This window comes from Protopterus annectens, chromosome 2.part0, assembly GCF_019279795.1.
Source record: "Protopterus annectens isolate FY-2018-M chromosome 2.part0, PAN1.0, whole genome shotgun sequence".
Taxonomy (NCBI): domain Eukaryota; kingdom Metazoa; phylum Chordata; order Ceratodontiformes; family Protopteridae; genus Protopterus; species Protopterus annectens.
This window is the reverse complement of record NC_056728.1, coordinates 924,304,605-924,331,609: the sequence shown is the minus strand read 5'-3', so window position 1 is coordinate 924,331,609 and position 27,005 is coordinate 924,304,605. Positions and strand designations below refer to the sequence as shown.

At 40.2% G+C, this 27,005-nt stretch overlaps 1 protein-coding gene across 5 annotated transcripts in view; it reads left to right on the top strand.

Annotated features, from left to right (window-relative positions):
- SEPTIN11 (septin 11) overlaps positions 1 to 27,005 on the top strand; it is a 1,067,046-nt gene that overhangs the window by 600,088 nt on the left and 439,953 nt on the right. For all 5 annotated transcript variants that reach the window (XM_044061173.1, XM_044061169.1, XM_044061170.1 and 2 more), the window contains one exon: positions 10,246 to 10,407. In XM_044061173.1, the coding sequence (XP_043917108.1) occupies positions 10,246 to 10,407 (162 nt within the window). The remainder of the gene's footprint in view (positions 1 to 10,245; positions 10,408 to 27,005) is intronic.

Genomic DNA, 27,005 nt, shown 5'->3' with positions numbered 1-27,005 from the left:
TTGTTAATTATGGGGGAGGGGTTGGTTTGGTAGCCTGGGTGATGGAAGCCTATGTAAGACCAGGTTTCATATAGGGTAGCTAGGTAAGGGACAAGTAGGAGGGGAAAAAGAGTTAGTATGATAAGCTTCCTGGGTGGTGTCATATTCCGTTTGATATTAGAGGGCGGTAGTGAGGTACAGGAACTTAGTGGACAGTAGGGGGAGTGGTTTGAGGTTATAAAAGTATGAGTACTGGGGGCGGGTGGGAATAGGGGCAGGGCGGGAGCGGAGCGAGCATGAGCGAAGTGCTCATGAGCGGGTTTACACTAAGCCACTAGAGCCCAGGTTTCAAGATGTAACTCCTGAATAATTAACTTGCAGGTGAGTAATCTCATCTAAACAAACATCAGGTTCAATTCCTATGCTTTGGGAGCTTGGTTTTAAAATTTTATAGCTGTTTGCCTTAGTTTTAGAGTGTGTTCTGTAGTTTAAGTGGAGTATATGCAAACAAGCTTGGATTTTTTGTTTGGGTAAGCCTAGGGAGATTCGTGCTAGTGCTGAGAACCCTTAAATAATACTTTACTTTAAAGTCTATACTAAAATGACCAGATAATGACCTGTTTTGTTTTTACAGGTTGTGGGCAATAGTAGAGTAGTCGCTCGGAAAGGGTGAAGTTCTTTTCTGCCTCACGCTGTACAGGGGAAGACCTGGGAGGGATAGAGAGAGAGCTTGATTTCAGAGGCAGTCAGAAGCAGCTGTGTAGCTTAAACAACATTAGACTACCCGAGGAAACCCTAAACTATGTTAGTAAAATCTTCACATATCTTTACATATAGCATAAATCATTATAACACATTAGCATTTTACTGCAACAGTGCCTTATGACTGAGAGTCAAAGAATGTTGAATATCCTGCTTCTCAAAAAATATACAGAAGGCTCTCAATTTTCACTGTAATGAACAGCCCTGCAAAGAGCTTGTCATACTAAACACTAAGCCACTAGAGCCCAGGTTTCAAGATGTAACTCCTGAATAATTAACTTGCAGGTGAGTAATCTCATCTAAACAAACATCAGGTTCAATTCCTATGCTTTGGGAGCTTGGTTTTAAAATTTTATAGCTGTTTGCCTTAGTTTTAGAGTGTGTTCTGTAGTTTAAGTGGAGTATATGCAAACAAGCTTGGATTTTTTGTTTGGGTAACCCTGGGGAGATTCGTGCTAGTGCTGAGGACCCTTAAATAATACTTTACTTTAAAGTCTATTACTAAAATGACCAGATAATGACCTGTTTTGTTTTTACAGGTTGTGGGCAATAGTAGAGTAGTCGCTCGGAAAGGGCGAAGTTCTTTTCTGCCTCACGCTGTGCAGGGAAGACCTGGGAGGGATAGAGAGAGAGCTTGATTTCAGAGGCAGTCAGAAGCAGCTGTGTAGCTTAAACAACATTAGACTACCCGAGGAAACCCTAAACTATGTTAGTAAAATCTTCACATATCTTTACATATAGCATAAATCATTATAACACATTAGCATTTTACTGCAACAGTGCCTTATGACTGAGAGTCAAAGAATGTTGAATGTTGAATATCCTGCTTCTCAAAAAATATACAGAAGGCTCTCAATTTTCACTCTAATGAACAGCCCTGCAAAGAGCTTGTCATACTAAACACTAAGCCACTAGAGCCCAGGTTTCAAGATGTAACTCCTGAATAATTAACTTGCAGGTGAGTAATCTCGTCTAAACAAACATCAGGTTCAATTCCTATGCTTTGGGAGCTTGTTTTTAAAATTTTATAGCTGTTTGCCTTAGTTTTAGAGTGTGTTCTGTAGTTTAAGTGGAGTATATGCAAACAAGCTTGGATTTTTTGTTTGGGTAAGCCTAGGGAGATTTGTGCTAGTGCTGAGGACCCTTAAATAATACTTTACTTTAAAGTCTATACTAAAATGACCAGATAATGACCTGTTTTGTTTTTACAGGTTGTGGGCAATAGTAGAGTAGTCGCTCGGAAAGGGCGAAGTTCTTTTCTGCCTCTCGCTGTGCAGGGGAAGACCTGGGAGGGATAGAGAGAGCTTGATTTCAGAGGCAGTCAGAAGCAGCTGTGTAGCTTAAACAACATTAGACTACCCGAGGAAACCCTAAACTATGTTAGTAAAATCTTCACATATCTTTACATATAGCATAAATCATTATAACACATTAGCATTTTACTGCAACAGTGCCTTATGACTGAGAGTCAAAGAATGTTGAATGTTGAATATCCTGCTTCTCAAAAATATACAGAAGGCTCTCAATTTTCACTCTAATGAACAGCCCTGCAAAGAGCTTGTCATACTAAAGTCTGGTTACCAAACACATTTAGCTATAGAGACACAACTTAGCTTTAAAGAAACAAGTAGCTACAATATTCATGCCATTCAGTAGTGCATTATGTAACTATGTAGCAAAAAAGAGTTACATCAGTTACTATTAAATCACACAATTCAACTTAAATACATTTAACAGTCTATTAGGAACAATGAATAACAGCTTAATACATACCTCAGGAGGTAGAGGCGGTAACAAGGTCCTACAGCACTAGGGATTTGAAATTAAAGGCAACAGACAAGGGTTATTTCAAACCTTTGTAACAGGGATAGAATGGGGGTGGGGTTTACACTAAGCCACTAGAGCCCAGGTTTCAAGATGTAACTCCTGAATAATTAACTTGCAGGTGAGTAATCTCATCTAAACAAACATCAGGTTCAATTCCTATGCTTTGGGAGCTTGTTTTTAAAATTTTATAGCTGTTTGCCTTAGTTTTAGAGTGTGTTCTGTAGTTTAAGTGGAGTATATGCAAACAAGCTTGGATTTTTTGTTTGGGTAAGCCTAGGGAGATTTGTGCTAGTGCTGAGGACCCTTAAATAATACTTTACTTTAAAGTCTATACTAAAATGACCAGATAATGACCTGTTTTGTTTTTACAGGTTGTGGGCAATAGTAGAGTAGTCGCTCGGAAAGGGCGAAGTTCTTTTCTGCCTCACGCTGTGCAGGGGAAGACCTGGGAGGGATAGAGAGAGAGCTTGATTTCAGAGGCAGTCAGAAGCAGCTGTGTAGCTTAAACAACATTAGACTACCCGAGGAAACCCTAAACTATGTTAGTAAAATCTTCACATATCTTTACATATAGCATAAATCATTATAACACATTAGCATTTTACTGCAACAGTGCCTTATGACTGAGAGTCAAAGAATGTTGAATATCCTGCTTCTCAAAAAATATACAGAAGGCTCTCAATTTTCACTCTAATGAACAGCCCTGCAAAGAGCTTGTCATACTAAACACTAAGCCACTAGAGCCCAGGTTTCAAGATGTAACTCCTGAATAATTAACTTGCAGGTGAGTAATCTCATCTAAACAAACATCAGGTTCAATTCCTATGCTTTGGGAGCTTGTTTTTAAAATTTTATAGCTGTTTGCCTTAGTTTTAGAGTGTGTTCTGTAGTTTAAGTGGAGTATATGCAAACAAGCTTGGATTTTTGTTTGGGTAAGCCTAGGAGATTTGTGCTAGTGCTGAGGACCCTTTAATAATACTTTACTTTAAAGTCTATACTTAAATGACCAGATAATGATCCGTTTTGTTTTTCAGGTTGTGGGCAATAGTAGAGTAGTCGCCGGAAAGGGAAGTTCTTTTCTGCCTCACGCTGTGCAGGGGAAGACCTGGGAGGGATAGAGAGAGAGCTTGATTTCAGAGGCAGTCAGAAGCAGCTGTGTAGCTTAAACAACATTAGACTACCCGAGGAAACCCTAAACTATGTTAGTAAAATCTTCACATATCTTTACATATAGCATAAATCATTATAACACATTAGCATTTTACTGCAACAGTGCCTTATGACTGAGAGTCAAAGAATGTTGAATGTTGAATATCCTGCTTCTCAAAAAATATACAGAAGGCTCTCAATTTTCACTGTAATGAACAGCCCTGCAAAGAGCTTGTCATACTAAACACTAAGCCACTAGAGCCCAGGTTTCAAGATGTAACTCCTGAATAATTAACTTGCAGGTGAGTAATCTCATCTAAACAAACATCAGGTTCAATTCCTATGCTTTGGGAGCTTGTTTTTAAAATTTTATAGCTGTTTGCCTTATTTTTAGAGTGTGTTCTGTAGTTTAAGTGGAGTATATGCAAACAAGCTTGGATTTTTTGTTTGGGTAAGCCTAGGGAGATTTGTGCTAGTGCTGAGGACCCTTAAATAATACTTTACTTTAAAGTCTGTACTAAAATGACCAGATAATGACCTGTTTTGTTTTTACAGGTTGTGGGCAATAGTAGAGTAGTCGCTCGAAAAGGGCAAAGTTCTTTTCTGCCTCACGCTGTGCAGGGGAAGACCTGGGAGGGATAGAGAGAGAGCTTGATTTCAGAGGCAGTCAGAAGCAGCTGTGTAGCTTAAACAACATTAGACTACCCTAGGAAACCCTAAACTATGTTAGTAAAATCTTCACATATCTTTACATAGAGCATAAATCATTATAACACATTAGCATTTTACTGCAACAGTGCCTTATGACTGAGAGTCAAAGAATGTTGAATATCCTGCTTCTCAAAAAATATACAGAAGGCTCTCAATTTTCACTCTAATGAACAGCCCTGCAAAGAGCTTGTCATACTAAACACTAAGCCACTAGAGCCCAGGTTTCAAGATGTAACTCCTGAATAATTAACTTGCAGGTGAGTAATCTCGTCTAAACAAACATCAGGTTCAATTCCTATGCTTTGGGAGCTTGTTTTTAAAATTTTATAGCTGTTTGCCTTAGTTTTAGAGTGTGTTCTGTAGTTTAAGTGGAGTATATGCAAACAAGCTTGGATTTTTTGTTTGGGTAAGCCTAGGGAGATTTGTGCTAGTGCTGAGGACCCTTAAATAATACTTTACTTTAAAGTCTATACTAAAATGACCAGATAATGACCTGTTTTGTTTTACAGGTTGTGGGCAATAGTAGAGTAGTCGCCGGAAAGGGCGAAGTTCTTTTCTGCCTCTCTGTGCAGGGGAAGACCTGGGAGGGATAGAGAGAGAGCTTGATTTCAGAGGCAGTCAGAAGCAGCTGTGTAGCTTAAACAACATTAGACTACCCGAGGAAACCCTAAACTATGTTAGTAAAATCTTCACATATCTTTACATATAGCATAAATCATTATAACACATTAGCATTTTACTGCAACAGTGCCTTATGACTGAGAGTCAAAGAATGTTGAATGTTGAATATCCTGCTTCTCAAAAAATATACAGAAGGCTCTCAATTTTCACTGTAATGAACAGCCCTGCAAAGAGCTTGTCATACTAAAGTCTGGTTACCAAACGCATTTAGCTATAGAGACACAACTTAGCTTTAAAGAAACAAGTAGCTACAATATTCATGCCATTCAGTAGTGCATTATGTAACTATGTAGCAAAAAAAGAGTTACATCAGTTACTATTAAATCACACAATTCAACTTAAATACATTTAACAGTCTATTAGGAACAATGAATAACAGCTTAATACATACCTCAGGAGGTAGAGGCGGTAACAAGGTCCTACAGCACTAGGGATTTGAAATTAAAGGCACCAGACAAGGGTTATTTCAAACCTTTGTAACAGGGATAGAATGGGGGTGGGGGTTTACACTAAGCCACTAGTGCCCAGGTTTCAAGATGTAACTCCTGAATAATTAACTTGCAGGTGAGTAATCTCGTCTAAACAAACATCAGGTTCAATTCCTATGCTTTGGGAGCTTGTTTTTAAAATTTTATAGCTGTTTGCCTTAGTTTTAGAGTGTGTTCTGTAGTTTAAGTGGAGTATATGCAAACAAGCTTGGATTTTTGTTTGGGTAAGCCTAGGGAGATTCGTGCTAGTGCTGAGGACCCTTAAATAATACTTTACTTTAAAGTCTATACTAAAATGACCAGATAATGACCTGTTTTGTTTTTACAGGTTGTGGGCAATAGTAGAGTAGTCGCTCGGAAAGGGCGAAGTTCTTTTCTGCCTCACGCTGTGCAGGGAAGACCTGGGAGGGATAGAGAGAGAGCTTGATTTCAGAGGCAGTCAGAAGCAGCTGTGTAGCTTAAACAACATTAGACTACCCGAGGAAACCCTAAACTATGTTAGTAAAATCTTCACATATCTTTACATATAGCATAAATCATTATAACACATTAGCATTTTACTGCAACAGTGCCTTATGACTGAGAGTCAAAGAATGTTGAATGTTGAATATCCTGCTTCTCAAAAAATATACAGAAGGCTCTCAGTTTTCACTCTAATGAACAGCCCTGCAAAGAGCTTGTCATACTAAAGTCTGGTTACCAAACGCATTTAGCTATAGAGACACAACTTAGCTTTAAAGAAACAAGTAGCTACAATATTCATGCCATTCAATAGTGCATTATGTAACTATGTAGCAAAAAAGAGTTACATCAGTTACTATTAAATCACACAATTCAACTTAAATACATTTAATAGTCTATTAGGAACAATGAATAACAGTTTAATACATACCTCAGGAGGTAGAGGCCGGTAACAAGGTCCTATAGCACTAGGGATTTGAAATTAAAGGCACCAGACAAGGGTTATTTCAAACCTTTGTAACAGGTATAGAATGGGGGTGGGGGTTTACACTAAGCCACTAGAGCCCAGGTTTCAAGATGTAACTCCTGAATAATTAACTTGCAGGTGAGTAATCTCGTCTAAACAAACATCAGGTTCAATTCCTGTGCTTTGGGAGCTTGTTTTTAAAATTTTATAGCTGTTTGCCTTAATTTTAGAGTGTGTTCTGTAGTTTAAGTGGAGTATATGCAAACAAGCTTGAATTTTTTGTTTGGGTAAGCCTAGGGAGATTCGTGCTAGTGCTGAGGACCCTTAAATAATACTTTACTTTAAAGTCTAAACTAAAATGACCAGATAATGACCTGTTTTGTTTTTACAGGTTGTGGGCAATAGTAGAGTAGTCGCCGAAAGGGCGAAGTTCTTTTCTGCCTCACGCTGTGCAGGGGAAGACCTGGGAGGGATAGAGAGAGAGCTTGATTTCAGAGGCAGTCAGAAGCAGCTGTGTAGCTTAAACAACATTAGACTACCCGAGGAAACCCTAAACTATGTTAGTAAAATCTTCACATATCTTTACCTATAGCATAAATCATTATAACACATTAGCATTTTACTGCAACAGTGCCTTATGACTGAGAGTCAAAGAATGTTGAATGTTGAATATCCTGCGTCTCAAAAAATATACAGAAGGCTCTCAATTTTCACTGTAATGAACAGCCCTGCAAAGAGCTTGTCATACTAAAGTCTGGTTACCAAACACATTTAGCTATAGAGACACAACTTGGCTTTAAATAAACAAGTAGCTACAATATTCATGCCATTCAATAGTGCATTATGTAACTATGTAGCAAAAAAGAGTTACATCAGTTACTATTAAATCACACAATTCAACTTAAATACATTTAACAGTCTATTAGGAACAATGAATAACAGTTTAATACATACCTCAGGAGGTAGAGGCCGGTAACAGGGTCCTACAGCACTAGGGATTTGAAATTAAAGGCACCAGACAAGGGTTACTTCAAACCTTTGTAACAGGGATAGAATGGGGGTGGGGGTTTACACTAAGCCACTAGAGCCCAGGTTTCAAGATGTAACTCCTGAATAATTAACTTGCAGGTGAGTAATCTCTTAAAGGTGAAAATCAAACCCTGTACCTTGTGTCTGTAACCATTATACTGAACCTCCCAATACCCTGTTGCTGTAGCAAATGTTTACAGTAGAGATATATATTAAGGCTTAGATTTATGAATGGTTGCATGCAATCCAAAGCCACCTTGTGATATACACAAGGGAAAGCTATTTAGAAAAATGTTCTGCTTTTCATTGCAGCAGTTTTCTACTGACCAGTGTGGGTATTACAGAGCCACACACATTTCTGGGTGAAACAGTTGTAAATTAGGCCCCTGCTTATCACTTATGATGTCTCATAGGTGCCTCCTAGGAGTTTTCATAGAGTTGCAGTTCATCAAAGTCCTTACTACCCAACTTTGAAGTAGTTTGTTCAATCAATAGGTGTATGTAGCTGTCAGTTGCGTATCCATGCAGCTGAGCACTGCATGTTCAGCCTGGATGTCTACCTACAGATGTTGCAGTTACTGTTAGACATTCACCAGATCATTTTGAGATTCTGAGCAGAGCAGAGCAGACTTGTAGCCATGCAACTTAGCACTGCTCAGATGTAATCTGTTCAGTGGCATCCATCTGCTGATGTTTCAGCTGCTTGGCTGGTGATTTGTAGATGCTTAGTGGAGCATAAGAGCCATGTTAATTATGCTTGCCTCTAAATCACACTTTTGCTGAGCAGGGTCACTCTGGCAAAGTGACCAGAGAACTTTGATCTACTCCAGGGATCATCTGTGAATTATGGCCATAGTTGCTTTTCACACTTCTGCAAATAAGGATTTAGGAGAAGGCATGTATAGCATGGATTTGACCAGAAGTAAGATGACCAAACGTGTTAGATTCTGTGTGAATACTACACTACACTGCTTCTCTACACTGTATTAAGTGAATGGCTCTGTATCAAGATACTTATCAGATTTCTGATGGCGTTTTACTGATTTTTATTGTGCCAAGAAGAGTGTGTGTGTGTGTGTGTGTGTGTGTGTGTGTGTGTGTGTGTGTGTGTGTGTGTGTGTGTGTGTGTGTGTGTGTGTGTATGCATTAGTAAGGGAGGGGGGAGGGAGTCACTTACAATATTTTTTTTCTGTACCTTTTCCCTCAGTGCCTGCCACCCAGTAAGCCTTTTCCTACTGGTTTTGAATCAATTTCTCCCCCTGCCGCTGGGGAGACCCCTGTGCAAAGGTAAAAGCTGACCAAAAGGGTTGTCATACAGGCAGCCATGGAGATCATTTGTGTTCTTGTTGGCATCCTAGCAATTGAGGCATTTCTGCGAGGCCCATACCTTCTCTTGTGGCTGATATATGAGAACTTGTATCATTTTAGGGCCTCTTGTGACTTCCTTTTACATGTTTATGCTTCCACCATCATGCTTATAACAGCTTGGTAGTGCCAGGCCAAATCGTTACTCTTGCGTGTGTTTGATATCCTGTTGATCTCTGCTTGTATGGTGGTGATCTGCTGACCAGAACCACCTTTCCTCCTCTCAGGGTAGGTGAACTGGTTTTGGCCAAATTACTTCCTTGCTCCCCTATCTGCCTCTTCCAGCTCTTGACCTGCTGTTTGCACACAGGATGTCTATGTCTTAGAGCTTTACCTGTGTAATCCACAGAGCTGGACTAATGAGATGCTTATAATGTTAACAGCACTTGGATCACAAGTTCTTGGCCTCTGTTTCTGGAAGAGCTGAGCTCCCCTTCCCCTCACTATAGTGATGGGATGAAGAGTTTTCTGTACTGTGACCCTGCATCTCCCCTTTACCACCCTTGAGCTTGCCTTGGAGCCTTATCAGTCCTGACAGTGCACTACATTGTGCAGTCAGAACACACCATTTAGGACTGTAGCCCCCTTTTCTTAGCTTTGTTTGTGAATTTAAGCATCGTTAATGTATGTGATACAGTAGATGAAGACATTGGTGCAGGCTCTCTAACAGAAACATGAAAAGGCTAGGGATGTTGAAACACACATTTTTATTTCAGTTAAAGCTCACTTGGTGCACCCAGTCATCATGTTTTCTTAACTGTCATATAAAATGTATACTGTAGTTGAAATGCATCCTAATTTTCTTACCTCCTGCACTACTTGCCTGTATATGTTTTCATGTTTTTGTTTTAAGATTCTTGTCACTGTTTTTATTTGAACCACCCTATCTAGGAAACAACATAATCTGGTACTTCCTCTGACCTCTCCAGCAGTGTCCTTAAACTGGGGCATCATCTTTTCTGAAAGAAACCACAGTCTTATTTTCAGTTTCTTTCTGTTGTTAAACCATTCCTGTCATACCTCCCCCTTATCAGAAGGGTGCACATATTAAATTTCTTTCCACTGACTGTAAGTTTCCATACTATTTCTTGAACTTTACCATGTCTGTCCTTCACCCCTTGTACTGCCATTTCAAGACATGGTTTAATTTACTAAATGCCCGTTTCCTTTTAAAACCTCTGCATTTTTCCTTATGAAGATTCTCAAAATGATAGTGAAGCACCATGGTGAAGGAAAGCAAGACAAGAAAGTGAAAAGAAGTGTAAGTGAATGTGTGTGTGAAAATGTTGTCATTTTTGCTGATAGTGATTTGTTTTCTCCTTACAGGTAAACATCATCCCTATCATAGCTAAAGCAGACACTGTTGCAAAGAATGAGCTGCACAGGTTCAAGAGTAAAATTATGAGCGAGCTCGTCAGCAATGGAGTGCAGATTTACCAGTTCCCAACAGACGAGGAGACTGTGGCAGAGATCAACGCAACAATGAGTGTAAGCTCCAGATTGTCATGCATTGTGATGAATGATATATTGTGCAGTCAGGAAGTTTAGTTTCTGTATTAACATGTGTCCCTCTTCCTCCCTTGTATACAGTAGGTAGTACCTTTTAAGTGCTTTTAATTTCTTTGATTTTTAACAGAATATGCATTTATTAAGCAAAATCTAATCTTTCTTAGCAGTTTCGAATATTCAAGTGCAAAATTTGTCAAAATGTAATTTTCTAAAATATGTATTTTTGTATTACTGTGACTAAAATATTTTGTTGCAAGATTAAATTAGTACATTTTTCTGAGACTGAATAGGGAAGAAAAAAACCTGAATCAATTTTTGAAATGTCTAAAGAGGAAAGAGTGAATTCATTTGAATTTAGTCTTGCACTGGCTAATCCACAAAAAAAAAAAAAAACAAGAAATCTTATAGACATGTTTATTAACTCTGGTTGAGTTATAAAGAATGAAATGCAAGGTTTTACCTGAGCAATAATTGCATGCTGCTGAACAAAACCTAATTTATTTTGAAAGCTTGTCTTCATTGTTTTCCCAAAGTACAGCATCCTGACAAACTTTAGTGAGCAGCAGTTGGTCCCCTTTTCATTCCTTATAATGTTTCAGACGGGGCACAAAACTGGAAGTGCTGTACATCGAATAAAAACATCAAATAATTCTGAAAGCTGCTTAAAGGAAAGTGTGCAGATACTTGCACCTGAAGTGATTTCATAGCTGTAGCCTGATCATCAAACCTAGTCCTGCTTGTTTTTTTTTCTCCCTCTTAAGAATTGCTTATCTGTAAGCTTATATTACAGATTTAATTTGATTTAGTACATAGAATGATTTCATCTACAGCGTTTAGAGAAGTTTTGGTTATCACTGTAGATATTAGGTATGTTTTTAATGTGAATGGAAGATAGATCTGTATATTGGAATACTGAGGAGGCCATACACGTGACGTGCATAGTACGTTTCTCTGACTTGCTAATAACACCGCATGTTTAAACAAGTGATTGAATTCAGATTTCCCCTTATTACTGTAGTTATAGTTTGCATGATACATCTTTCAGCAAGTAAGCCTTCTGTACCAATTTCACCTAGATAGCCCATCGTGCTACTAATTATATTATACGCTCTCTGTGCGTAGAATACTCATGGTTCATTAGTCATTAACTGCTACTGTTTTTTTACTCATTCTTAGTCACTGTGTATGTTGTTTTAGTCATTCTAAGTCACTGTGTAAGTAATGTACCACCATTTCCTTGTTGTTTAAACCCAGCCTTACTGCTAACCCTTGATATTCTGAGCTCTCCCTTCGACTACAGTAGGGGTAAAGGATAAGAAAGTTGATTGTAGAGTGTTAATGGCAAAGATATAAGGTTTTACTGCCAATCTTTGTTGTAGAGTGTTAGTGTTTACTATATCAGTGATTAACTTATTATAATGTTGATGACTAAGATATTAGGTTTTGCTGCTAACTTTGTTGCAGAGTGTTAGATACCACTTTATGAGATTTCACTGCCAACCTTTACTTTGTTTCACTTGAACCTCCAACTACTGCTCTCTTTTACTACCTTGGTCTTCTACCCACTATTTCCCCCTCTCTGCTAACTTCTCATTTTGTCCCTCTTTCTACTTATCTACCACCTCTGTACGTTTACTATACACTTCTATTTCCACTACTTATATGGTCTTTTACCCTAATTTCCCCCTCTTCCTCTCACTCTTCATAAATAAAGCTTTCTAACTTGGTGTTCTCTCCTCCTCTCGTACAGCACAGTGTTCCAGGTGTTCCCTTCCTGCCTCAAAAACTAAAAGAAAAAACACCTGTTAACCTGAAGACACCCCTGAAGCTGACTGCTTGTCAGGCTTCACAGAAAGCTTGTATCCTAAAGTAAATGTATATGTATGTTGCTACTTTCTAATTTTATCTGAATGCCTTTAGTGTTTTGTGAACCCCTCCGTGCGGAAGTCAGCAGCCCACGGTGCAGACCCTTGCCAAAACTCCTCCTATAGTATTTTTTCCATAAGCTTATTTTTATTTTACACTGGAAAAACTTTTACTTACCTCTCCTAGTTGTTATTTCCCCTCTGTCCACTAGGTGGGAGTATTCTACCAATCTCTCTATTTCAGTTTTTACATTCTATTCCCAACGGTCTTAAATCTAGTCCCTAGACCATAATTCTTATCCCCTTGCTAATCTATTAGGGAATTTCACTCTTACCACAATAATTAGCCATATATCTTAGATAAGATAACTTGCCGTTTCTCACTATTTCACTCTCATTTCCACTTTACAAAGCCAGATCTTTAAAGACAGCCGATACATTTTTTTTCTGCTGTACATACCTTATTGCTCCTGCCCCCTCCGTTCGCCCTGCAGGCTCACTCCGCTCCCCTACCCCACCCCATATCCCACCCACCCCTACAACACCTAACCTTGTACTTCCTTAGCCACACATCTACCCTATATCAACCAAAAGCTCACTCAGTCTCATTACACTTATCACATTACTCCCAATTTACTTAATTTCCCTAATTACGTAATCCTTTTCTTTACATAGACACACCCTAATCTAGTTCTTCCAGAATCACTAATCACTTTATTTTACTCATCCTACACCTCCTATCTATCCTATCCTATCCTACTATGGCTATCTCTAGCTTACAAAGACATCCTAACATACTCCTCATGTCCACAGTCCTTACCACACTCCTACTATCCCACAGCCTCTCCTGCTATGAACACCTAAGCCTTACTAAACTTAGCCCCTTAAAACAAACAACACCTTTCTCTTCTCCAGCCTCTCAAACCCATGGTAATATAACATCCTCTTCATCCTACCTTTTACCACATTTCCATAGACTAACCCATATTAAACACTTCCAAACCAGAAAAACTGACCCCATCTTATGTAAACTTAGGAAACTCTCACAGAATCTCCAACAGCACCTACTACTACACAGTGACATTCATCCAAACCCAGGCCCTAGCATATCCACATGTAATACCCAATCTACCCATCCCTCCACCTCACTTACCCTCACTAAAACCCCAAACACACTTTTCATAGCTCACCTGAATATATGTAGCATTAACAATAAAATCATCCAGCTGCACGCCCTGCTAAATTTACATTCCTTTGACATCCTATGTCTATCAGAAACCTGGCTCAAACTAGTTACTAAAGACAATGATATAATCACATCTGGCTACAACATCCTGAGACTAGGCTACCTAAATGAAAAGGGTGGTGGGGTAGCAATATTGTTCAAATCTGAATTGCAGGTCACCTCACTAGATACTCAACCACCCTCACCTAATAATGCCGATATCTTAAGATCCAAGTTCCACGTTAATGCTAATAAAGCCATATACATTATTTGCTCATACATCCCTCCAGGTAATAACATAAATACACTTGAAAGCACCCTTAGTTGGCTCTCCACCTCCTTCCCACAAAAAAACATACTCCTTGGGGACTTTAATGTTGACTGGAAATCCAACTACTCACATCAATCTTTATGGATTTCATCAAACCATCACCTCCCCTACCAGAACCCATAAACCTAGCAACAAACAAACCACCTTAGACTGGATACTAGTGAACCGTAATCCCCAGTTATACAAAGCAGGCTTACTCCCCAGTGATATTAGTGACCACTCTCTGACCTTTATATCCAGACAAAAGACCTCACTCCCCAACCAAATTAACTGCAGAACTACACGAAACAAGAAAAATCTAAACCCAGTTAACTTTCAAGCTGAGCTTGCAATTGGTCACCCCTAAAATCCCTACCTTTTGATGAAGCAGTCTCATATTTTAGCAATAAATTCTTACAAATTCTGGAACACCATGCTCTCTCTCGCAATGTTAGAATTAGGAACAAACCTGCCCCTTGGCTCACAAATGAGACAAGGCAAAAATTGAGACTGAGAAATAAAACCTAGAAAAAATGGAGACATACTAAAAACTCTACTGATCATCTAAACTTTAGGCAGCTTAGAAATGTCACAAAAAAGTAATATTCCTTGATAAAAAAAAACTATTACCTCACATTCCAACAGACCCAACATCAAAACCTACAAAAATTCTGGTCAGGAATAAATAAATTGCTACACCCTGGATACTCCAAAACACCTACCCCCACTAATTTGACTCAAAACTCTCCCAGCCAGATTGCTGATATTGTTAACAAATATTTCTCTGGAACAGTCCAATCATTAGCCAATACCTTACCCCCTATACCACCTGTTACTACTGCTGAGTCACCCCTGCCAACCAACTTACCCCACACATTACACCTCCAACCTGTCCCAACATCCCATATATGCAACCTACTTCTCAAACTTAAGCCCTGCACTCCAGCTGACCTCCTGCCAACTGAATACATGCAAATGGCAGCTGGAGTACTCGCCTACCCAGTTTCTATATTAATTAACAGAACCATAACAGAATGCTCCATCCCCTATTTATGGAAAGTCTTGCACATTATTCCACTCCATAAAGGAGGTAACCCAAATGAATTCTCTAACTTCCGCCCCATAGCCCTACTTCCCCATTAGCAAAAATTATGGAGAGATGTATTCATCAACAATTACTTGATCATCATGGCTTTAGGCCATTCCATAGTACTATGACAGCACTCCTATCCTTTTCAGACTGCATTAATAAAAACTATAACAACAACCTACTGTCCTTAGCCCTCTTTATTGACCTCTCTAAGGCATTTGACATGGTGAATCACCAACTATTTTCAGATATCCTAAGGTCTTTCTCATTTGACACCCAAACAGTCCAGTGGTTTAAGTCCTACTTAGGAAATAGACGCCAAGCAGTATTCTGGGACAATAAACTATCCACACAACTCCCTATCTCCCTTGGGGTCCCTCAAGGCTCCATTCTGGGACTTCTCCTCTTTACAGTTTTCATTAATGATCTGAAAACATCCATTCCACTGGCCACCTGTATACAATACGCCAATGACTCAACATTAATATGTAGCACCTCGTCACCTGCAGAGCTTCAAACCAAGACCCAAACAGTATTTAACTTAGTCGAAAACTGGTTCCATCAATGCTGTCTCCTCCTTAACCCAAAAAAACACAAATTATTATTGTTCTCTCCCACTTTAAAGTCCCCTGCTATTAACTTTAGGGTCACATCCAACAATGGGACTAAAATAGTTCCCGACTTATCCACCAAACTGCTAGGTGTGACTATTGATAATAATCTGAACTTTGACAAACAAATTAACCTAACTATTAGATCTGTTAATAGAAAACTTGGATGTTCTTCATCTCACATTGCTGCAGTCATAACTTGTGGGTAGTCCGCTGTCCTCGGTCGGCCCGAATACCAAAGTATTAGGCTGGCGTCGGTCATGGCGCTCAGATCTCAGTCTTTTTGCCGCATGGTCCGAAGCAGAAGCAGCGTTTGCAAGTGCCGCCGCAAGCTGAAATTTTATTCTGAGTTTCAGACCGAAACCAAGTTTTGGAATATTTTAGTTTTTTCTTGCCTCAGTTAATTCCGGATGTCAGAAAAGTGAATAATTGTATTTCTTGTGGGAAACAGATACCGCGAGGGATTACCACTCTCTCTGTATTCCTTGTTTGGGGCCTGAGCAGTGCTAGGTTTAATCATTAAACGTAGGTTAGATTGCGCTAGGCTTGTCTTCGGTAATTACAATATGCCCTCCGGCGCTCGCCACGCAGAAGCACAAGGAAAAATCGTCCAAGCAGGATGAGTTTCTTAGAAACTACGGTGGAATCTGTAGATCCAGCCGAGGTTTCAGCTGAGTCTCAGGGGGAGACGTTAATTTTGCAGGATGTGGCCTCTCAGGAGTCAGTTCAGGCTGAGGGGGCCTCTCAGGTTGCTGTACTCCTTCTATGCCTAAGGGGGTTAGGCCTTCTCCTTCTGTCTCTAAGGTACCTTCTAAGGGCAGGCCTGGTTTGCCTTCCTCAGGTGTCAGTCCTAGTTCTGCAGGTCCTGTGCCTAAAAAACACATGCTTAAAATGGCAGAAGATTTAATTTTTAATCAGGGGTTCTATGCCCCCTCCAGATAAGAGGCCTAGGGTGGAGCCAGAGGTAGAATGTTTGGAACAGGCTTAAGATTACTCAGAGTCTTGACTGAAGACACTCAGGATTTTCCTCCTTATTCTGATTCAGACGCAGAGGATTCCAGTCCTTCTGCTTCTCCTCCAGAGGATTTTTCTTTTCAGAAACCCTGCATTCTATGAGGGAGCATTTTAAATGGGAAGGCCAGGATTTCTCGATTCCGAAAGAGGCTTAGGGAATTTTTGTTTTTACCACAACATCGGCCCTTAGCTATGCCTCCTGTTTTGGATGTTGTTCAGGATGTTTTCTCTGAGGCTTCCCTTAATCCAGACTCTTTGCCTCCTATGCACATTAAACCAGATAGGTATTACAGAGTGCCTGAGGCTCATAAATATCTGTATAAGAGCCCAAGGGCTGACCCAGAAACTATTAGCCAGGGACCTAAGGGTGTCAGGGCTTCTGTTGTAAAGAATCCAGTTCCTATGGATAAAGATTCTAGAGCTTTGGATAGGTGGGGTAAGAAAGTGTACACCTCTTCCACTCTAGCAATGAGGGCTTTGAATTGCCAGTTTCATATGTTGAAGTACCAGAATTTTCTCCTTACTCAGTTAAAATCTAAGGTAGATGCTTTGTCAGAGGGCATAGAGTGTAAGGAATTACAGGATTTGGTTCATGCCTCTGATCAGGTGGGTAAGCATTCTTTGCAGTGTGGTTTCGATGCTTTACAGGCTTCTTCCAGGGTGGCTGCCACTGGATCGGTTATTCGCAGGCACGCCTGGCTGGGATCAGAATTTGTCAGAGCATGTTAAAGCTAGAATTTTAGATGCTCCTTTACAGTCTGAAGTTTTGTTTGGTTCTCCTGTGGAGTCTGTCTCGAAGAAAATGGAAGACAAGGCTAAGTCTATGCAGACTGTTAAAGATTTTTTGCAGGTGCAGCCCCCTAAGTTTAGCAGGAATTGGCCTACTAAGGGATGGGCTTACCCTTCTTCTGATTTACAGTCTAGGGGCAGATCTAGGCGTGGTAGGGGCAGAGCTCAGAGTTCTTTCAGGCCTAGAACGTGGAGTTCCCCTGCACAATCTACAGGTGAGGGCAGGGGCCAGTCCTTTCAACAGGCCCAATGACCTGCATCTTCAACTGCCAGATCCCTCCTGTCTGGCAGCACCTTTGGGAGGAAAGTTGGCACTCTTCAAGCAAAATTGGCTTTGTCACCCAGGACAAATGGGTGTTGGACATTATAGACCGAGGCTACAAGTTTTATTTCCACACATTGCCTCCTTTCAAGGGCATGCCAGACGTTCCTCCTCAGCAAAGGGTAGAGGCTCACAAACAGATTTCTTTACTTCTTCAAATGGAGGCTATACAGCAGGTCCCTCTGTCAGAAGTGGGCCTAGGATTTTATTCTGTTTCTTGTACCAAAGAAAGGAAATACTTGGAGGCCAATTTTGGATTTATCTATCCTCAACACATACCTGGACATTCCAAAATTCAAAATGTTGACGTTGCAACAACTTCTGCCTCTGTTGGGCAAAGATCACTGGATGGTAACTCTGGATCTCAAAGAGGCTTATCTTCATGTTCCTATCAGGCCCAGTTGCAGGAGATACCTGCGCTGGGACTTTACATTATCAGTTCTCTGCATTGCCCTTTGGCTTATCTACTGCCAGGGTGTTCACAAAGGTTCTGGCTCGGTGATAGCCTTCTTAAGGTTAAGAGGAATACAAATTTATCCTTATTTGGACGATTGCCTGATTCTTGCTCAAGACAAAACAAGCTTCTTCACCATCTACAGTATGTTATGGCAGTGTTAAGGTGCCTAGGGTATTCTGTGAACGAAACAAAGTCCAGTCTAGTGCCCTCTCAGGAAATGTGCTTTCTGGGTGTGAGACTGAATACAGCTTCCCAGATGGCCTTTTGACCCTGGACAAACAAAGAAACCTTACACTTTACTTCCAACAATTGTCTCTACGGTCCAGGCTGACTGCAAGGACAGTCCTTCAAGCCTTGGGGTTCATGGCATCTTGTATTCTGGTACTTCCCAATGCCAAACTGCATATGAGGAAGCTACAATGGTATCTCAAAAATGTATGGACGCAACACTGCCACGATCTGGACACTGTCATTCAAATACTACCTTGCATTCAAAAGGAATTTTTGTGGTGGGCTCAGGAATGTCACCTAAACAAGGGACTCTCTGTGACCCAACCAGAGGCGAGTCAGATCTTAACAACAGATGCCTCGGACAAGGCTTGGGGAGCTCACCTCAATGGAAAATGGGTTCAAGACACGTGGCCTGCCAGACTTCAACATTTACATATCAACTTGAAGGAGATGTTAGCAGTCCAATTTGCATTGATGGCTTTCAAGGATCTACTTCACCCAGGACAAGTGTTGATTCAAACAGACAACACAACTGTCATGTGGTACATCAACAAGCAAGGGGGAACCCATTCCTCTTTGCAGGCAAGCTATGGTTTTGTGGGAGACTGCTCTCAGTTTGCACCTCACTCTTCAGGCAAGGTTTCTGCCAGGAGCACAGAACTCCTTAGCAGATGTTTTGAGCAGACAGATGGTGGATCCCCACGAGTGGAAATTGGATCCTCAGGTATTTTGACAGTTGACAGTGATATGGGGGACTACAGACATAGATCTGTTCACTTCTCCACTATATTTCCAGTTGCCAAAGTTTTGCACAAAGATGTTTCATCCAACAGCTTGGAAAGTGGATGCTCTATCATTCAGTTGGAGCAATCTTCACGTCTATGCCTTTCCTCCTCTGCCTCTCCTTCCCAAGGTGCTCTTGAAGGTCAGACAAGACAAGCCCTCCATGATCCTAATAGCTCCAGATTGGCCTCGACAGCACTGGTACCCTCTGCTGAGGAGTTTAGTAAGGGAGCCTCCTTGGCCTTTGCCTTCAATTCCACACCTTTTGTCTCAGGCAGGCAATCATTTCCTCAATGTAAGGATTCAGTCCCTGCATCTAACAGCCTGGCATATTCTGTTCTAGAACCTGGAGGGTCTCAGCTTCCTCAACAAGTTTTGAATGTTATTTTGGAGGCCAGACAGCCTAGTACAAGGAAAGTTTATGCAGATAAATGGAGGAGATTTTTTATTTGGAGCAAAGCAAAGAGCTTTGATGTTTCCAGGCCTGATTTGAGTGTTTCTCTTCAATATCTTACGGAATTATTAGACAAGGGTTTGTCTTTCTCCTCTGTAAAAGTTCATGCTGCAGCCATTTCTGCTCACTATGACTGTGACCCACCATTATTCTCTCATCCTTTGTTTAAGCAATTCCTTAGAGGGGCAAAGAACATAAGACCCCAGAGGGCTCCTACTCCTTCCTGGGATCTCAATTTTGTGTTGGAAAAGCTTACTTTACCTCCTTTTGAACCTGCAGCTACGCCTGAGTTAAAGTTTTGTCTTGGAAGACTGCTTTTTGTTGGCCATTACGTCTGCTAGAAGGGTATCTGAATTACAGGCTCTAATGGCAGTTGAACCCTTCCTGATTTTCATAAGGATAGGGTATCTCTGCACTAACCCTACTTTTATGCCTAAAGTGGTTTCAGATGTGGCCTTGAACCAATCTATTCATTTGCCTACTTTTTATGCTGATCCCCAAAATAAAGGGGAAAAAATTTTGCACACTTTGGATATTCACAGGCAGTTGCGTTATTATTTGAGCAGGACTAAAAGGTTCAGACAGTCTCAACAGTTGTTTGTTTCTTTTGCTTTGGCCTCTCAGGGGAAACCTGTTTCAAAACAAACTATTTCTAAGTGGATTGGCCATTGTATAGCTTTTTGTTATTCTCATCATGGTAAGGAGATTCCGGCTGGAATCAGACCTCATTCCACTAGGGCTACTGCCACTTCTACTGCTTTTTTAAGGGGTGTAGCTACTAAAGATATTTTGGAGGCAGCTACTTGGAGTTCAGTGCACACTTTTTCAAAACATTACCATCTCCCTCTTTATTCCAAATCTAGGGCTGGATTTGCCACTGCAGTCTTACAGGGCATGTTAGCAGCTCCCAATGCTTTATGATTTTGCCAGCCTCCCTTTACCTTTGCTTTGGGATTCTACCCACAAGTTATGACTGCAGCAATGTGAGATGAAGAACATAGTACAGTTTTGTACCTACCATAAATGTAGATGTTCAAGATCCACATTGCTGCAGTCCCTCCTTCCCCTCTGTAGTTTGGAGTGGTTGTATGGTTTGGGTGGTAGAGGTTGTTTGTACATGGGTTTTGGAGGTTTTTTCTATTTTTGGCTGTGGCCTTTCATTTTAGGGCCTTCTGACATCTGGGGCAAGAAAAGACTGAGGATATGACGTCGGTCATGCGCTTTAATACCATGACGCACTGACGTCAGATCTGAGCGCCATGACCGACGCCAGCCTAATACTTTGGTATTCGGGCCAACCGAGGACAGCGGACTACCCACAAGTTATGACTGCAGCAATGTGGATCTTTGAACATCTACATTTATGGTAGGTACAAAACTGTACTTTTCCTTTATAGACTCAAACCCTTTCTCACAGCTTCAACTAGGTCTACTATCGCCCAAACACACCTAATCTCCACCCTTCTCTATGCCTCCCCAATCTATACAAACCTTTCCAAAAGCAATATCAGCAAACTGGCAACATCTTATAATAACATACCCAGATTTGCCACTGAATCCACCTTTAGAACCCATCACTGCCAGAATCTCAAACTATTAGGATGGCTGAAACTGCAAAGTCAGCTTCTTATACAGCAACTTACAATCATTCATAAGATTCTGCATCATCCCACGAATACCCCTATTCTCTGCAACCTTATTAGCCAATACAAAAACCTAACAACCCTAAGATCTGCAAATAGGGTACTAGTATCTACCTTAAAATCCAACAGCAAGTCTGCAGATTGCCTGTTCACTAACTCTGCTGGTAACACTTGGAACAAGCTTCCAAGTGAACTAACATCCCTCTCATCCACCCCACTGTTTAAAAAGCAACTAAAAATCTTCCTAAAATCACAATGGTTATGCCCTTGCACCAACCCAGACTGACACTATTCATCTCGCCTGACCACATTTCCCAGCTGGTATACCTCCCCACTGTTTTGTTTTTCTCTCTACTAATCTGCTGAAAAAACACACTTCCTAGGGAACCAATAAAAAAAAACTATTTCTTGTATTGTATCTATTTTACAAAATGTTTTTAACTATAAATGACTATCAATGATGTTTATATTGTTATGATGTGATCACTATGTAATTCTTTTTTTCATTTTTTATGTCTTGGAGCTTTTCTCCCTGGGCCTCTGCTGAAAATGGACATATATCCAGTCAGACTATCCTGGCCAACAAATGCAAAATAAATAAATAAATAAATTTGTGTTTTTCCTGCATTTGCCTTCTATATGAACTGAAGTTAGACAAAACTGACAAAAATGTTTTTGTTTAGTAAGCTAATTTGACTATGAAGCTTGCATCCCTGTTGTTAGAGTTTTATGGACATTAAGTTTGCAGTTGGCGATATTAAGTTCAGCAGGGTGAAAAGAGGGAGAGGGTTACTTAGGGGAGATACTGTGAGGTGGTCAGAGTACATAATGGCTACCCTTCTTCCTTTTTTATATGTACGGTCAAGGCGTAGAATGCTGTGTTCGGGAGGGAGAAATTCATTATCAGTGTTATGGTTTGACCCATGATTCAGAGAGAGCAACTATACTGGAGTATTGGGCTGCCCAATTGTAGAATTCTGTTATCTTGTTAAGAATGCTATGGATGTCGAAAGAATAAAAGGAAAGATGTTTTGGAGTAAGATTAGGTGTCTGCAGGAGTTGTTGTGGAGTAGTGGTGAGTGTTGGTGGGTTATAGTCAGAACCCGGGGTTAGGGTGAATATCACCTTGAGAGTTGTAGAGTGTTAGTTTGGAAGAGTAAAGTAGATTTGAAGGGGTAGTGTGAGAAATACTTTTGTTTAACAGTATTATAAGGATTGAGCTTAGGAAGCAATTTTATTGAGCTTAGGAAGCAATTTGATTTTGGGAAGGGAGAAGTCAGGAGTGTCGAAGAGTGAAGGGGATATTGGAGTAGACTAGTGACTGTTAGTGTGTGAAATGAAGTACGAGGAGGTTGGAGTGGTAAGTTGGAGATTAAGTTGAGTGTGATATGAGATGAGGTTAGATAGGAGTGGAGTAAGAAGTGATAAAAAGAGAGGAAGGAGCATTTTTAGCGGGAAAGAAGTGCAAGAGAGGAGGGAGAAAAGGGTGTCTGGAGTGAATTTAAAAGGTGAATATGGAGGAGGTGAGGGGTGAGTGTGGGTGGCAAGAGTAGAAGTGCAGTGCGTGAAGTGGTGGGAGTGGAGAAGATGGAAGGGGTAGAGTGTAATTGGTTTGAGGAGTGCAGGAAGTGAGAGGTTAGAGTGTGTGGGTTAGGAATGGTTAGCTATAAATGTAATTGATGTGTGGATGGGTGGGAATGGGGTAGGGTAGGGCAGCAGAATGAGTCCAAGTGAAGCAGGTTGACCAAAGAGTTTGTGCTGAAGACAGAAAAATAAACAATCATTAAATGTAAGATTTCACATGCAATTTGGGGGTAAGTTGAGCCACTATTGAGTGGTAAAAGGGTGTTAGCAGCTGAATGTAGCAGCAAGTAAGCTCAGGTATTGAAGTAAGATTTACGACAGTGTGGGCGCAAGAAATGTGGCTATACAGACAAAGGCAGTATGGGAGGAAGAAGTGGGGGGGGCACGGTGTTGTGCTATGACTGCAACTAGTTATGTTTCTTACAGGTAAAAACAATTAAGTGTGGATGTACAGGCTTTACAGATTTTGCTTGTGTAAAAGGATTGTAGTGGAGACATGAGTGTGTCGGTAATGGTGGGACTCCTTGCAGTCACTGAATGCTGAGCTCTGTTTCAGAGCATAGGACCTGATGAGAGAGAAAAAGTACAAATAGGGTGAATGCAGTCTAAACAGGGAGAATAATATATCACAGCAGTTAAGGTAGGTTATAAAAGACTGTGGATAGAGTGAGGAGGAGAGAAACAGTAAAGCTGGTTAAAAGTGAAAGCAGAGAAAGGCAGGGTTGATAAAAGGAAGCAGATTAGAAGGAAACCATCACTAGGTTAGCTTAAGTTACACTATTAACCGTCTCCTCTTATCCTTTTCCACCCTTTTCATTTCATTTCTACCCTTCCTTTAATGAAGAATATCTAGCATCCTTAACCCCACACTGTCTGTTCACTCCTGCAAACTTAATTATTTTTCATATATAAATGATTGCATTTTTTCTCTCCAGACGTCCTCTGAAAAAAGGTTTTTATCCAGTTGGGCTTTCCTGGACAACAAATGTCAATAAATTAAAAAAAATAGCTTATCAAGTCCGCTTCTCAACAAGCTGGCTTGCTGATGTCAGTATTACTTCTTTGCAGATATTTTCTGCTCTTCCAACCCCCAGCCATCTCCAAAAACCTTCTAGTTGCTTTTGCAAGTGACTGTCCCTTGAATTAGCACAGCAGGGAAGTTTGACGTCAGAAGCATAAGAAGCATGAGATTCATTCCTGATATTACAGAACCTAGATCAGTGTGCTGCACCTGGATTGTTTAGACTGCTGCTTTGGAAGCCTTTTAGCAGGTACTTATGTGCATACCACTCATGTTCTTACCTGAAGAATTATGGTCAAAGCCAAAAATAGTGGTGGAGACAAAGACCCAAAATTAGAGACAGGTTTTGAATATTACTCTAAATTTCTTAAGTTAATAGAAAAAACAGGTTTTGCATTAATCAGCATTTTCTAAACAATAGCAAGTATGAAATGTGTAATGTCTGGCATTATTAAGTAATTGTAATCCTCTGTGATTTACCAGAAAGTCAAATATTTTAAAAGGGCTAGAACAAAAGTGAGTGAAAATCAGGGATGTTCTGCAAATTTTGGACATTTGAGAAGTATGCACATGGGCCAGTAAAGAGTTCTTTAGATGAAGGAGAAACTCATTTCAGACCAGGCAACTTCAGATGTACTCCCACACTAATGTAACTACAGACTAGTCATCATGTACCTTAATTCAGTGTCACAGCTTAAAACCAAAGCTGAAACTTGGAAAAAACTTGTCATGGAGACACATTAAAAGAAAAGGTTTACTAGAAATTTTCACCACTACAATAACTACATCACTGCTTATTGGGTCAGTAATTGTCAAAACCTGTATTATAACTATCTTGTTTGCTTAGTCAGGATTCAGGGAGTCCTTTTATTAATAGATTTCAGTGTGTTGGCAGTGTCTACCTTTTCAAGGAAAGAAGGTTCTTCAGTCCCAGACTCCTATTTGTAGAAATTATACATTTTTTATGAAGGGGTGCTAGGGACACAGCCCCCCTAAAAATTTGTACCTTTTCCCCATGTATATACTTTGGGGGGGGGGTGTTTCTGCTCATTTTAATTTCCAGAATCGGGACTGAGCCAACCATACCAAATGTGTAATTATAAACCCAGAACTCTAGCCTGCAAATAGGGCTAGAAGTACTTTGAATGAAGGTTACTGAACATATGAGCTAAGATGATGTGTTGTTCATGTAGCTGTACCTACCCTTTCCTAAGGTTTTCATGGCTTATCCATTCTTGTTCAGTTGCCACAGATTTGTAATTTACACTGTATCGATGTTTGGTGGTACATAAGTGGAGTGGTGCACAGATGAAGCTCCACACACAGTACTGATAACCAAGAAACTGTATTATGTGCACTGCAAGAGTAACTGCATGTGACATCAGCAGTGTCAGCAGACTGTAGCAGATCTGCTGTAATATGCATCAGAGCTGATAGTGGACTACTGTCCAGTTTGTTTCAGTTGTTACCAGCACTTACAAATGTGAAATTGTATGTTGTGTAAGGCAGCTGCACTGGGATGGTGAACTGAGATTCTCTCCCTCAACATTTGTCATATTACCAAGTGGAAAACAACTAAAGTAAGCATCTGGATCTGAAACACATTTTGGTATACCTGCTGATCATGAAGGAGTGAGTGGGGTAGGTACTGATTAAACTGGAAGGCAGCGGTGTGACCCTGTTATGGTTTAGCACTGTAACAGTCAGTAGGTTTGCTATTATATGCATTTTTTTTTGTTATAACCATGTGAGTATCCCTGTAAAAGACCAGAGGCTGACTCTTTGCATAATTAATCTGTGAGAAGAGGCACAAAATGGATACATTAGGCAGTAGTAGTATATTCACATTTAGTGAGTTAGAAAAGTAAATGCAACTATCCCACGGATTAACTGCTTGTGGCAAACATTAGGATATACACAGTGTAAGAGTGGAGAGTTGTATATTCCTAGATGCTCTTATCAAGCAAACAACTTGTCTTATAGTGAATAGGAATCCTTTGGAAATGAGAGGAAGATGAGGGAATGAGAACAAAGAATAAAAGAAGTTAGGATGGAAGGTGTGGACAGATGATATAGTGGGGTAAGGAAAGTGATAGAGGTGGGAGCAGAGGACATATGGAGGGGTTCAGAGAAGAGGATAAGCTTTGTATAGTTAACTGGGAAAGTCCGACTGGATACATGTCCATTTTCAGTGGAGGCCCAGGGAGAAAAGCTCCAAATGTACATAAGTGTAAATACAGTGAAATTCTTACATTGATGTATAACAACATTGCTATTTGTTTAATGATATATACACACATATATGTTTTTCTGAAGGACAAACAGGAAATGGTTGGAACTTGATAGCTGACAAGGCAAATAGTTAGAGATTACATATGAAAAGGGGAAACACATAGCCTTAAAGTGGCTCACATACATGATATCATCCTAATTTCAAATCTTACCAGTAGATGAGAGACAAATTAATTCTGAACAGTTAAAGGATCAGAGTTTTATTTTTGTAGCAAGGTTCTCATATATAATTTATGTTTTGAGTGGAGTTAGTCAGGGTTTGTACACAGACAAAGCCAATGTGTTTTTAGGTATTTCTTTAGGGATATTTTGAATTGGGATAAGGAGGATAGAGTAGTAAGTTCAGCAGGAAGTAAGTTCCAGTTTTTACCAACAGAGTTGGAGAATAGTGATTCACCAGCTGAATTGTTGGCTTTAGCAGTTTGTACTAGCATTCTGTTGGAGGAGTGGAGGGCTTTTAGGTTACTGTAGGAGGGGTGATAATATTTTTCAGTATAGGTATACTGTTTGGTTGGAAGAGGATTTTGTGAACGACTGTGAGTTGGTTATATTGAAGTTGATAGGGTAGTTCTAGCCAGTTTAGCGAGTGAAGATTTAGACAGTGATGGGTTCTATAGGCTGAACATGTAGCAAATCTAGCTATATTATTGTAGCAGCTAGCAAATTTGTCGAGGTTTGATTTGCTTAGGTTTACGAAGATGGGTGAGGCATAAAGAAGGGTTGATAGAAGGTGTGTCCGGGCAATAACAGCTCTGGCAGATGGGGTTAGGAATTGTTTAATCCTGTATAAAGAGCCTAGTTTGTTATTATCTGTTTTGATAGTTTTGTCTATGTGCACATCAAACTTCAGGTTATTGTCGATGATTACCCCTAGTAGTTTAGTACA